At 33.0% G+C, this 13,878-nt stretch overlaps 1 protein-coding gene across 1 annotated transcript; it reads left to right on the plus strand.

Moving 5' to 3' along the window:
- Positions 1–6,209: 6,209 nt before the first annotated feature.
- Positions 6,210–6,800, plus strand: LOC100022327 (olfactory receptor 10AG1-like). The gene has a single exon (XM_001374171.3). The coding sequence runs from the start codon at positions 6,210–6,212 to the stop codon at positions 6,798–6,800; it is 591 nt and encodes a 196-aa protein (XP_001374208.3).
- Positions 6,801–13,878: the final 7,078 nt, after the last annotated feature.

Below are 13,878 nucleotides of genomic sequence, written 5' to 3' on the forward strand. Positions count from 1 at the left end.
TTCACTGTTCACGCAGTCCACAAGGGCTATGCTGTGCTGAGTGCAGTGGGAGGACTTTGGGTCAATGGTCACAAAAGCTGGGTTGGAAAAGTTAGGGCCAAGTTCTGTCTATGCCAAAAGCATACTTCCCCTTCTTTACTGCCCCAGGGAGCCCCTAACTCTAATCCACAGTTTAGAAAGACCACCAGGATTAATTTAAGGTGTGTCTTCTCACTCAGCATGCCTGGGGAAGTCAGGGGCTGGGATGGGTTCCTGTGCTCTGGCCAGAACTCTGCAGAACCACCCTTGACTAAGGTAAAAGAATGGGGCTGGGGAAACATATGGGAGGGAGTTTTCTTACCAATAAATCTGGGGAGGCTCATTAGATGGCTCTACTTCTCTTTCTCAGCCAAGGTGAGTTTCACATATACAGGCAAGCAAGAAAACTGAAGTTGCTTCTATTCACCTATGCTTACCTAAGCACTTACTCAAAACTTTGCTCAGGAGAAAATTAAAGGTCCTAAAGAACCAATCTGTTTGCCATCTGTAAGAATTGAATTAATATTTCCACCCAGATATATATTTTATAAAGTTTATTAGAAAGGGAAGACAATCATAGTTTTAAATCTCATCATTCCTTTAAGTAACCTGACCATGAATTGTCTAGCCTGCCAGTCCCTTCCTCTTTCCCCCTTTTCTGCTATTCTCTTCACTCATTTGATCTAGCCTACAAAACTAAAGCCAAAAGCCCCACACTTTTATTGACATATAGCACGTACATGGAAGCAAACCTGATGTAAATGTGTTATGTGAGGAATGTTGACAGACAGGCCAAGCTACTCAGGAGGAGGAGGGAATGAACTTCCTTGACACAGTTCACATAATCACTCTTTCCATCTTTAATATGATAAAAATAAGATAAATAAAGGGTGTTGTGAATTAGTAGGGAATAAGAGTATCTGAATTTTTAAAAACATTTTGTCTCAGAGAGCAAGCAACCTCAAGTTTTGACATTTTTTTTTTTGTGGTGCCAAATTTTGACAGGATAAGATTGCTCTACATGTGACCTAGGGTAAGGCTCATGGTTTGACTCCAGGAAAACCCTTAAAATGTCCACAGAGACACAGGGCCTCATCCTTAAATCAGAAATTTCCATTCACTTGACCATGGTTATAAAGATTCTCCAGCTATAGGTTCATTTGACTTAGGAAAGGAACATAGAATTAACTTTATTAATCCCTTCATCTCAACAAGGAGGGGAATGATACTGTAGATTTTAAAATTAATATCCAAAATTCTCCAAGTATTACATTTCTAAAGTTTACTAAAATTAACATGAAGAAAAAAGTTGGAGTAAAAAGGGAGCTAACTCAAGGCATGGTGAGAGTGAGAATAGGAAAAGAATTCAACTTAAAAACAATAATGAATTGACCCTAGTGTAAATGAAGGGAAAAGATTCTTGGGACAAGAAAAGAATTCTGAGAGATGGAGTCCTAGGGTTCAAGCCTTCTAATTATATAATATCTAAGATAAGGAGTTATAGTAATACACTTCTAAGTAACAGAAAGCAAATCTATTATTCAAACCCAAATTTATTTATTTTTTATGAATAAATTTATAAATTAAAAAAAAAAACCTCTGGCACACTCAAACTATATAAAAATATATTGATGTGATCTCTAGTCCTAATCACACTCATCCCTTCTAAAACTCAAGATTAGAACCATGATTAATATAATATATCACAGTGAGATCCTACAGAGAGAAAGGAGGAGCTTCCTTAATTATATGTTAATTTTCTCCAAAGATGTCATTATATTTTTTTTCCAATTACACATAGAAATAATTTCTAAAATTTGTTTTCTGACATTTTACCAAACAAATTCTTTCCATTTATCCATATTGTCCCTTTCCTGAGACAACAAGTAGTATGATATAGGTGATAAAAGTGCTATCTTTCTTTGACTTATATTCCAAGAATTCAATAGTGTCATTTACTATTGTTCTTGTGACAATCTCTGACATCATTCAACACTGATATCATTATAATCCTTTGCCTATTTCATGAAGGTAGAATCTTATAATCAGATGATAAGGAAATTGTTTCCATTTGTTCACACTGTTTGTAAACATCAAGACTAAACCAAAACTAAAATCTCTTGAGCCTAATCACTCCACTAGACCTGACTGCCTCATTATTAGATATCTGGCACACAATGTACTTGGATTCACACTTGGCTTCTTATCAAAAATGGAAAATTGGGCTGAGACAGGAGTTGTCCCCAAAGAGCATAATACAAAAGCAAGCCTTTCTCCATAAATAAACCTAAATATTAAGGCTAATTATTAAATAATTCTCATATTAATTGAAAATGAAGGAGGCTTTACACATATTTTGATTATTATTATATGATTTTATGGAATGTAATGTTTAGTGTAAATCAATAGATAGGAAAATAGAGAAAAAGTAATAGAAAGATAACTGATAGATGAAGATGAGAGATTGTGGAAAGGAAGATAAATGATAGAAATATTCATCAACATATTTTCTTAAAGAAATTACACAGATAGATACTATATTTTTTTACATCAGATAAAGGTAAGCATGAATTCTTTCATCATGTTATCTATAGTTGCTGAGATTTAGTGGTTATTTTTATATCTGATCTCCAAACTCTTATTATGTGTAAAACATTGGACCTACTTAGGCATAGAGAGCTAATATAGAGAAGACACATTTATATCAATACAGTTTTAGAAATCTTCTGAATTGAAGTAAATCTGTCTTTTTCCAGGTATATTGTCAGTTTTCTTATACCTATAGAATTGGCAAATCAAAAAACATCATGACTATGAAAAAATTGGAAGTGTACAAATACTTATAATAATGAACAGGAATATTGCTTTAATTCAGATTAAAAAGAAGTCAAATTGAAAATTGAAAACAAATCAAATGGTAAATATTGAGTGATTTACATAAAGAATGAATAATATCTAAATTAGTTTTCTGTAGCTGCAATGGAAGAAAAATAGATCTCATAAGAAAGTATGATTCTTCTTCTAACTCCTATCCTGCCCTATATACTTTTTCACAGGAATTAACATACACAAGTTTCTTTTAGAATGTCCCAGAAGTTCTTCCAATACAATCTAAGTTTGAAATATCAAACCTGCTAGAGTCTCTAATTAAAATAAAGTAGGCCTTTGATATTATAAAATTAAAACTTTGCATTAATAAAAAAAAGTACTAGGCACCACTCAATGAAACATTGAAGGGGTTTTCATTAGACTCTCATTCTGAATGAGTCCATTAACATTCCAATTTCTTTAAGGAAGCCCTAACTAACTCACATATTACTAAAGAGGGTCTTGTGCCAGGATCACTGAGTTTCCCTCTGGGAGAACCTCTTAGCTTCTGTACCCCAAAAAATAAGAATACAGCAATGACAACAATGTTACCATCAATACCAACAGGCATCATTTTTAGTAGAAGCCATAGTGATTTTTTAATATGTTCTGCTGCCTACTAGGTAATATCATGATTTAAAAAAATAGTGTTTTAATTAAATAGTACAGATTAGCCAGAAAGTGAGGCAGAAAGTTACATAAAATAGGTATTTGGAACCTGACATGAGGAGAGTGAAAATGATTCTGATTGGTTGCCATTGCTGCAGATTTTGGATTACTTTTGAATGCCTTGTAAGCTTTAATCAAAAGAAATTGGGTAGTCTTTATGATAATCACAGAATGTTACAGCAAGGTAAAATTCGGGTCTCTTAAAGTGTGATTATGAGAGAATCATCATTCTTGAAAAAATAAATGAAATGTCATGACTTGAAAAGAACTTAACACATATTCATTCTAATCCTTTCTTTTAAGAAGTGGGAAAATTGAGCTCAATTCACATAGTTGGGGACAGTGATAGTCAGAGAGGTAGAGAAAGCAATAAATCACTTGATCTTTCTGAGCCTCTTTTCCTCCTTTAAAAAAAGGAGAAAGCTAGTTTGGATATGTAATTAATAAGATCCATCCTGGATTTGATATTCTAAGTTGTAAGCAATCTTCCAGGATTTATTGTTTATTATAATTTTTATTAATTATTTATTGGAATGTTTTTTCACTACTGGGAATATAAAAAGTGACAAAAGGAAGTCTAACTATAAAGAATTCACAATCTAAGGGAGGAGACAACATAGAGGAAATTGGGAAATAATTAACAGAGGCAAAACACTTGACTTAAAAAAGTTTTAGAAATAGTTTCCTATAGAAGTAGGGATTTTAGCTGGAAATGTAAGGAAACCAGGTAAAGCAGACAGCAGAGATGAGTACAATGAATATTCCTGTCATGTTGAACATTGAGAGGAAATACCTGGAGACAAGAAATGCAGTGTCTTGTTTAAAGAATAACAAGGTCAATACCACTGATTTGAAGGGTATTTATCAGAGGGTAGTATAAGAAGTTTGGAAAGGTAGGGGATTGGGTGATGCAGGCCTTTGAATGTCATAGAGAAGACTACTCAGAAGAGTAGCTCAGAGACATGGGAGATTTATTAACACTTCAAATGGAGGAAAGGAATTTGATATTCAAAAGATAGTGGATCCAGAATTCTGGACAGCAATAACAACAAAACAATGGTGGAGAGGTTGAAAAAATCATTGATGATGGGGTTTAACCCTGGCTTGGATGAAAATAAATTATATTTCCTTTTTTATTATCTATATGAAGCTAATAGCTTCTACTTTCTTGGGATGTATTATGAGGAAGAGATAAGGTTTGCAAGGAATAGATGCATGAGGCCTGCAGAGAAAGATTCTGGAATATTGGAAGGAAGGGTGAAGCTGCAACTGGGGGCAGTTGGGTCTCTCTCATGATGCAACTTGGGGAGTGTGGTTGTCTGTGTTGAGACTGCTAATCCTATTCCTGCTGGATTTCCTGGTGGTTTTCCCATTGTGTTTTTTTAGGAGAAGAAATCTGTGATCCTGAACCAGCTATCTGCACTGAGCAGTAAACAGAGGTCTGGGTCCCTCTGGACCTGGGACCTACCCTGGACCCAGCCAAATTTGTAATAGACCAGCACCTCTAGTAATACCCAAGAGAGAGATTTAATGCAGGTTATTTAGAACAGGAACTGGGTTTATAATTGGAGAGAAGAGTGTAATAAATGTAGTCTATTAAGTCTAGGAAGACCCTCTGTGAGGAGGTTTATATCTGGGCTTGTAGCTAATGGATTAGTAAAAGAAATTCCCCTTACCTTTCAACCCCATTTCCTCCCCCCCTCTTTGGAAATAAATTACATCTTCCATTTACTGTGACTGAGTAAATCTGTGTCCTGGTCTCAGATCAGACTCTGACCTAGCAAGGGCCAACTTTTAGGTCCTTCAACACACAGTTGGAAACCCTGATACTGGCCCAAAATAATCCATTGATCTCCCATCTGAACCTACCTCCCCAAAGTCCCTAATTACAGATGATCTTCTTTGAAAAAATAAATATTTATTATAGAATGGGACATTGGATGATACATTTTTATATAAAGATATTACTAAGTTAACCAGATATCCATTCCAAACTCCACACATGAATGCAAATTAACTAGAATAACAGCAATAATTTAACTGTTAAGTGCCTTCTAACAACAAAAACAAAAATAACAAACAAGATCATGCTTTAGTAGATATTTGAAATGGATTTTAAAATCATGAGCTTATTTTTAAGCTGATAAGTATTTAAACTATATTAACAAATCCAATATGGCTATAACATATCATTCATCCAAACTCGCCTTCTCTTTTTCTAAGGTGAAAACTGAGGTGCAGAAAGAGAAAGTGATTTGCTGGCTCTGAATTCATTAGTTCAAGAGAAGAAAGAGACAGTAAATATGGCAGGAGAAAATATTTCCTTTGTGGTGGAATTCATCCTCCTGGGATTTTATGACCTTCCCAATCTCCAAGGAGTTCTCTTTGGGGTTTTCTTAGTCATCTTCATGTATATACTGATAGGAAATGGTCTCATTGTTGTCATAATCAGAGTTGATCCAGCTCTCCAAACCCCCATGTACTTTTTTCTTGGAAATTTTTCATTCTTAGAAATCTGCTACACATCAGCTATTCTCCCCAGAATGTTATCAGACCTTTGGACACAGAAGAGACAAATCTCATTGCTGGCCTGTGCTGTACAGCTTTGTTTCTTTTATATTATGGGTGCCACTGAGTGCTTACTCTTGGGTATAATGGCCTATGACAGATATGTAGCCATCTGTAAGCCTCTCTATTATCCTGTCATCATGAACAACAGGGTGTGTAACATACTGATACTTGGCTCCTTAATGTTTGTGACTCCAGTCATGATAGGAGAGACATACCAGATATTCACTCTGCCCTTCTGTGGTCCAAATGAACTCAATCATTTATTCTGTGATGTCTCATCATTACTGAAGTTAGCCTGTGCAGACACTTCAGTGAATGAATTTTCATTTTTTGTTAATTCTGTACTTTTTGGCATTCTTCCCTTTTTTCTGATACTTGTTTCCTATATTAGAATCATTAATACAATCCTGAAGCTGCCATCGGTGGGAAGACAGAAGGCTTTCTCAACATGTTCTTCTCACCTTATAGTTGTGGGCTTATTCTATGGGTCTGTTATTATTACATATTTACAACCCAAGTCAAGCCACTCAGCTGAAAAAGACAAAATGCTCTCTCTTTTGTACACCATTGTGACACCAACGTTTAATCCCATGATTTACACTTTGAGGAACAAGGATGTCATTACTTCACTGAAGAAGATCAAAACAAAAGGACTGTTTTCAATAAAGAAATAGCCAGGAGTCTCGTTTTTTTTTTCCCTTTATGCCTCAGGTTCTATAGACACATATTTTTCCTCTTCTTTCAGAGTATCCTCAATGTGCCCCAAAAACTTCCTGCTTAGCAACATTCTTTAAAGACATCAAATAACTGCCAGATATTTCTGTTGTTTGTTTTTCTCAGGACCCTTATGGGTTCTATCAATATTCATTTCTTTTAGATGATGATTAATATCAAGAGACATCTTGTATTTAGCACCAGTATGAATTTTACTTTGTTTATTGTATTGTGGATGTGCACTTATTTCTTAAAACATTGACCTCTTTTTTAAGAACTGTGTGTATATTTGTGTGTGTGTGTGTGTGTGTGTATGTGTGTGTGTGTATTTGAGAGAGAGAGAGAATCATTATTGGAACATATTAGTTATGTAACATGATGGCAAATAATACAATGGAATATTGTGATGAAATGTAAGACCATAGTTAATAGAACAAGAAGTATTTTCAAAAACAACAATGAAAAATATTATGATAAAACTGGACAGCAATTTAGCAAAATTAGATTTAGGCTAATATCTAATGATATATACCAAGATGTACTACAAATAGAAATAGCTGCATGTCTTAGAATTTTTTTAAGTTCCATAATAAAAAATTGTGACTTAGGAAGAAATTAGATTTTATATCTCTGAAAATGGAGAGAACAAGTGACTAAATGTCACAGTGAAGATTAAACAAACAATAAAAGAAACATTTGTTTATATTTTTCACAAATCTAATGTATTAAAAAATAAAATACATCATATGATTCGGGGGAAATCTTTAACAATGTCTTTGATGAATGTCTAATTCCTAGAATATTAGGAAATCAATCAAATTTATATGTCTGAGAAATCACTAAATAGGTAAATGGTCAAAATGCTCATGAAAATAACTTTAGACTAGTTCACACTTGGTGATGCTAGAGTTTGTTGAAACACTGTGGAAGATAGTTTTTAACTATTCAGAAAAAACCTATTTTGAATATACTTTGATATAGATACATCACTACTAGGTTTGTACCCCAAATAAGTAAATGAAAGAGGAAATAATATCTTTCCAACACCATTTTTATAAAAATCCAAAATTGTAAATTAAATTTGTACACTATTTTTGAGGAATGACAAAAAATTGGAATATGAATATAATGGGATATAATTTTTACAAAATATGAAATTTGTAATTTCAGAAAAAAATTGAGACTTGTGAAATAATGCAGATCAAGTAAGCATAAAATAAAAACTTAATGTTAACATTATAAAGAATTAAAAAAATCAAAGAATTTAGAGACCTAATCAATATGATCATAAATCAAGATTCAAAATAACTGAAGAAGAAACATATTAATCAAATTTTCAGTCATAATAATCTAGTATTTATTTTGATGTGCTATGTAAGCATGCATTAAAATATTTGGTTTGGTGTATTTCAAATTGCCTAATGTTTTAGTGAAGAGAAATATTCATTTAAAATATGTGTAATTTGGAAAATAAAAAAAATGTGATATAAAAATTGTATGAGTTGTCCATAACAGTGAAAAGAATATGATCTATAGTTCTATATTTATTTTGAACTTCTTTTGGATAAAAACTATGGGATTTTAAAATTTAGATTTCTTCCTGTGTGTTTTCCTCCATTCTCAGATATTTTTATTTTTTAAAATTAATCAAATAAAGGTTAATTTTGTAACAAATTTTTTCCCAAAATATGTAGAACACTGTCTATCTTTTCCATTTATCTAATTCTTTATGTTTTAACCAGTACCACAGGGTGGTGATGACAACTGCTTTATACTATTCTGACATTTAGAATTTCTATTCCTTTTTCATGTCTAGCTTTTTTAGGTGTTATTTTACTGTGTAATAAAGATATTTTGCTTCTTTAAATAATTTTTAAAAATATTTTATCAAAGTCTATGAAATATATATTTTGGTACTTCATTGATATAAAATTAAATTGTTGAAATTACTTTTGGAATAATGCTTTTGTTGGCTTTATTATTATGTTGGTTCCATTTAGCCATGAACAGTGGATTTTCTTCTTCCTACTTAATTATACCTTATTCATAATGAGCATTATATATTTTCATTATACGTATATTTCCAAATCTTATTCCTACAGGCTCCCTCAACTTGGTTCTTGTCTTCCCTATTTTTATCATCTATTTTCTCTCAATTTGGATTTTTAGCAGATACATAAATTGATATTTTTCTATTTGAAATTTCTAATTAATTAATTAATTAAGAAGATTTTCCCATAGTAACAAGATTAATGTTCTTTCCTTCCCCTTCCACCAACCCCTACCCATACCTGATGTGCAATTCCACTGGGTTTTACATGTTTCATGGATAGAGACATATTTCCAGTATATTAATATTTGCACTAGTGTGACTGTTTAGAGTTTATATCCCCAATCATATCACCATCGATCCAGGTGATCAAGCAGTTGTTTTTCTTCTGTGTTTCTATTCCCACATTTCTTCCTCTGAATTTGGATAGTGTTCTTTCTCATAAGTCCCTCAGAACTGTCCTGGTTCATTGCATTGCTGCTAGTAGAGAATTCCATTACATTAAATTATACCACAGTGGATCATTCCCTGTGTATAAGGTTCTCTTGCTTCTGCTCCTTTCACTTTGCATTGATTCCTGGAGGTCATTCTAGTTCACATGGAATTCCTCTAGTTCATTTTTCCTTTGATAACATCACCAACAGATACCACAATTTATTCAGTCCTTCCTCAATTGAAGGGCATCCCCTCATTTTCCAATTTTTACCACCAAATGAGTATGGCTATAAATATTTTTGTACCAGTCTTTTTCTTTATGATCTCTTTGGTGTATAAACCCAGCTATTCTAGGGCTGGATCAAAGGGCAGAGAGTTTTTTTTGTGCCCTTTGTACATAGTTCCAAATTGCCCTCCAGAATGGTTGGATCAATTAACAACTCTACCAGCAAAGATTGGTTACTTTCCTTTGCTGTTATATTAACCAATCAGCTAGGTGTGAGGTGGTATCTGAGAGTTGTTTTGATTTGCATTTTTCTGATTATAAGAGATTTAGAACACTTTTTCATATGCTTATTAATTGTTTTATTTCTTATCTGAATATTGACTATTCCTGTCCCTTGCCCATTTACAATTGGAGAAGAATGCCTTCATTTTTTGTACAATTGATTTAGATCCTCATAAATTTGAGGAATTAGACTTTTGTCAGAGGATTTTTGTTATAAAGATTTTTTTTTTCAATTTGCTGCTTCCCTTCTAATATGGGTTACATTGGTTATGTTTGTACAAAATCTTTTTAAATTAATATAATAAAGTTGTTTTTAACATTTTGTAATATTTTCTAACACTTTTCTAAGTCACCATCTTAACTCCGCCTCCTTAATAGATATTTCTAAGTTTTTATGTATGTATCTATTCATTCCCCTCTTTATTTTAATTTCAGTTAAAATTTTGAAATACTTCATTCTTTCCTCCTCTTGAATTTCATTTAATTGAAAGTATTTTTTCTTTATGTCTTGTAGTGACAAATAATAAGTGCTCTAAATGTTCATGAGAATGACCATTAATTATGTATTAAAATAAATTGAAATAACCTTTCACTATTCATTGAGATGAGAAAACATAGGAAACCACTTGATAAGGCAATGAAAGTGTCATTGAAGCATTAATGACATGTTCTGTTCAGGAGCGGCAAATAGAGAAGGGGCTAAGGATTCAGGTTTCAGGAATTTAGATAGACATTATATAGAATGGCAAAACAAAGTAAAACAAAATTAATCTTGGACTTAGATCAAATTCCTGCATTATGACAGTTTCTTGACCCTCTAACTCATTATTAAAATGGACCTTGTTGATTTGATGTTTAAAGCAATCTAAGATAGGCAAAATAATTTCAGAATGCAATTTTGTGTCTCTTTGTGTATGTGACTTTGCAATCTTGTATTCTTGGACAGGAAATATTAGAGGACTGGATGGTTAATTTTATTTTGCCTTTTTTACTCTCCTCTCTCTCTCTCTCCATATACATATATATATATATATATATTTAATTATTTATAATTGAAGAACTAGATGGGATCAAAGGGAAGAGAAAATATATCAAAACAAAAAAATCATCAAAAGTGCTATACAAAGAGAAATACAAGATTCATATATGCTCATATATGCACCTGCTATATTATTATTCATGAAAAAACTGACAATAGGATTTATTTTTTTTATAAATCACACTAAATGTAAATATTTATGTGTACACACCTTATCTTTGCAATACAGTTAACTTCCTTTTTAAGTTGGTCAAATTCCATGATCCATGTTTTCCTCCTTTGTCCTAATTATTCTCACTTGATTATGGAGGATGAAGATAGATACTGAAGAGAGAAAGGTACTAGTGAAAAATAATTTCAGGGGATTCAGTATCATCATTTATATTCATGTTATTGAGATTATTCCTATTTCTACAACACTTTATCCATGCTTTCCTCATAGTAACCATTGATCAGAGAGTAAATATGTAATCATTTTCTTTTTTTAATTTTATATACGTGGACCCTTAATAACAAACCACAGGCAATAGATTTCCATTCACCACACATTAAGTACCCGATGAAATAATAGAATTGAGGTCTTAGTTTTAATAATACCACCCTTTCCACTATACCAGGTTGCCTCAGTAACGAGTATTTAAGGCATATATGAGTTGGCATTAAAATATTTGATTATTCCCCAACAAGAGTGAATAAAAAGTCCTGAAAAAGCTGTCCATTTAGGACAGTCCTACATGCTATGAAACCAAAATGCATTTTAGAAAGGTTCCTTGTTTGTTGCAAGATCATGCAAGAATGAGGCAAGAGTAATGCTTAGATGATTTATGAGGGCATATTTAAGTTTCTGTCTATGTACATATATATACATATATATATATACATATATGCATACATGTTTGTATATATTATATGTGTATATATTTGTTCAGTTTCAGTCATGCTCAACACTTCCTGACCCTATTTGGGGTTTTCTTGGCAAAAATATTGGGATAGTTTGAGTTTTCCTTTTCCAGTTCATTTTACAAATGAGGAACTGATATAAACCAAGTAAAGAGATTTGCTCAGGGTCAAACAGCTAGTGTTAATGACCAAATTTGAACTAAGAAAGATGATTCCTGGTCCAGTTCTAAATATGCTATATCACTTAGCTGCCCACATGGATATAGGTTTACAAATACATTATCTCTATCTCTCTCTCTGTCTATATATCTATCTCTATCTATCCATCAGTTTATATATGTATCTATCTATCAAACTAGTTAGCTAGCTATATTAATATACATAATTTGGCTTACTATGTGGATGATGAAGATGAGTAAGAATGACTCTATTTACCTGGGATTCAAAGTGATTTGGAGAAACCGACTGTGTTTGAAAGCACTAATCTGGCTGAGGTAATCAATAAAATTAATTCCCTTGCTTCTGGTATACTTGATAGAATTTATTATGTCCCACCAGCTCACAGCCATTGTTATATTTCATGCCGTACTCACTGTTACAACTTTAGCTATCTTGACTTGAGTGGCCCATCTGTACATCTAGATGATCTCTACTGTGAAGATTGGATTTGGCTATCTCCTGATTGTAACAATAAAGGTACTTAGCTTTTCCTTTATTGTGAAGATTAAATTGTAATCCCCTATCTATTTTTAGATTTTAATCCCTCAAAGTGTTAACCCAGTATTTAAAGTATATCTACCAATTTTAACCACAAAAAGATGTGAACTAATCACAAAAAAGTTGTGAATACCAAATGGTGTTGAATGGGAGATCTGTGAGCCACACGTGAAAGAATGGGCAGTCCAGGAGAGGAGCATCTTCTGTGATTGGTAGACATAAAATTTAGGGGAGGTGACACAAGAGAAAAAGATCTTTAAATAGAGGAAATACAGGCACACAAGGGGAATGAAGAATGGAGGAGAGTCACTCAGAGGAGAGACTGTAAGACAGACACGTGAGAAACTGGACTGGAAGACAGACACTCAGACTTGGAGTAAAGACACTTGGCTGTGGAACTGGACCCTTGGAGGAGCTCATGCAGGAGACCTCAGACTGCTTTCCTCTTAGATGATCACCATGGTGAGTGAAAGGTTTAGTTTCCTTTCCCTTTCTGGAGGTGTGAGGCTTCAAGAATGGTCCATCATCTTGAGACTCCTTTTCCCTGAAGAGGGCCTTAGAATTTCCCCCTGGCTCTGAAGAAGCTGGAGCTTTCTCCCTCTCTCTCTCACACACATTTTCTCTCTTCCTTAATATCTTCCTCTATTGTAAAATAAAGTATTATGAATGCATTTTACTTTAGTAATTCATTTTGGGATTTAGAAATAAAATCCCTGGTGCCACCAATTAGATATACAAGCCCAAACATAAAAATTTATCACTACCTAGACTATCTCCTGGGAAAGCATTAATATAACTCACATAGTTTGATCTGACAAAGGTTTTGAAAAACAAAGGAAACTTTGAAAGAATTCTATTAAATAAGTCTCCTAGTTTACAAACAAATCGTTTTCAAAAGAAACATTTTAATATTCCTATTTGTTTTAGTATTAGTTTAGAAATACACATTTGGTAAATAAAATAATGGAATGATATTTTATTTATTTTTGTAAAATCCAAAATTATATCTCTAATAGTAAAAATATTATTTTTATGAAGTTTATTAAAGATCATTAGAAATCAAGGAACAAAAAGAATACAAAATAAAAAGCACATGCCCATGGCTGGTTAGCCATTTTCAAATTTTCCCCACCTTACCACCCTCACTGTTGATTCTACATCATACAAAAAGAGAGAGAGAGGGAGTTGTTACCACCAGTTAAATACCAATAGCATGATCTCGCCTACCTGGAGATGCAGAAGAGATTATAGGGAATTTGGGGAGATACTAAGGACTTCTGGGGAACTAAGTCAAAGTTCAAAATCTCCATTTAAACATTCCCTCCTTGAGACATGCAGAAGACTAATCTCTCCAGTGTGTCTTGTAAACATGAATGAAATTATAATAAT

This window comes from Monodelphis domestica, chromosome 6 (assembly GCF_027887165.1).
Source record: "Monodelphis domestica isolate mMonDom1 chromosome 6, mMonDom1.pri, whole genome shotgun sequence".
Classification (NCBI taxonomy): Eukaryota; Metazoa; Chordata; class Mammalia; order Didelphimorphia; family Didelphidae; genus Monodelphis; species Monodelphis domestica.

What these genes read in the sequence shown, in the direction of transcription:
- LOC100022327 (XM_001374171.3), top strand. Translation starts at nt 6,210, where the DNA reads ATGGCCTATGACAGATATGTAGCCATCTGTAAGCCTCTCTATTATCCT.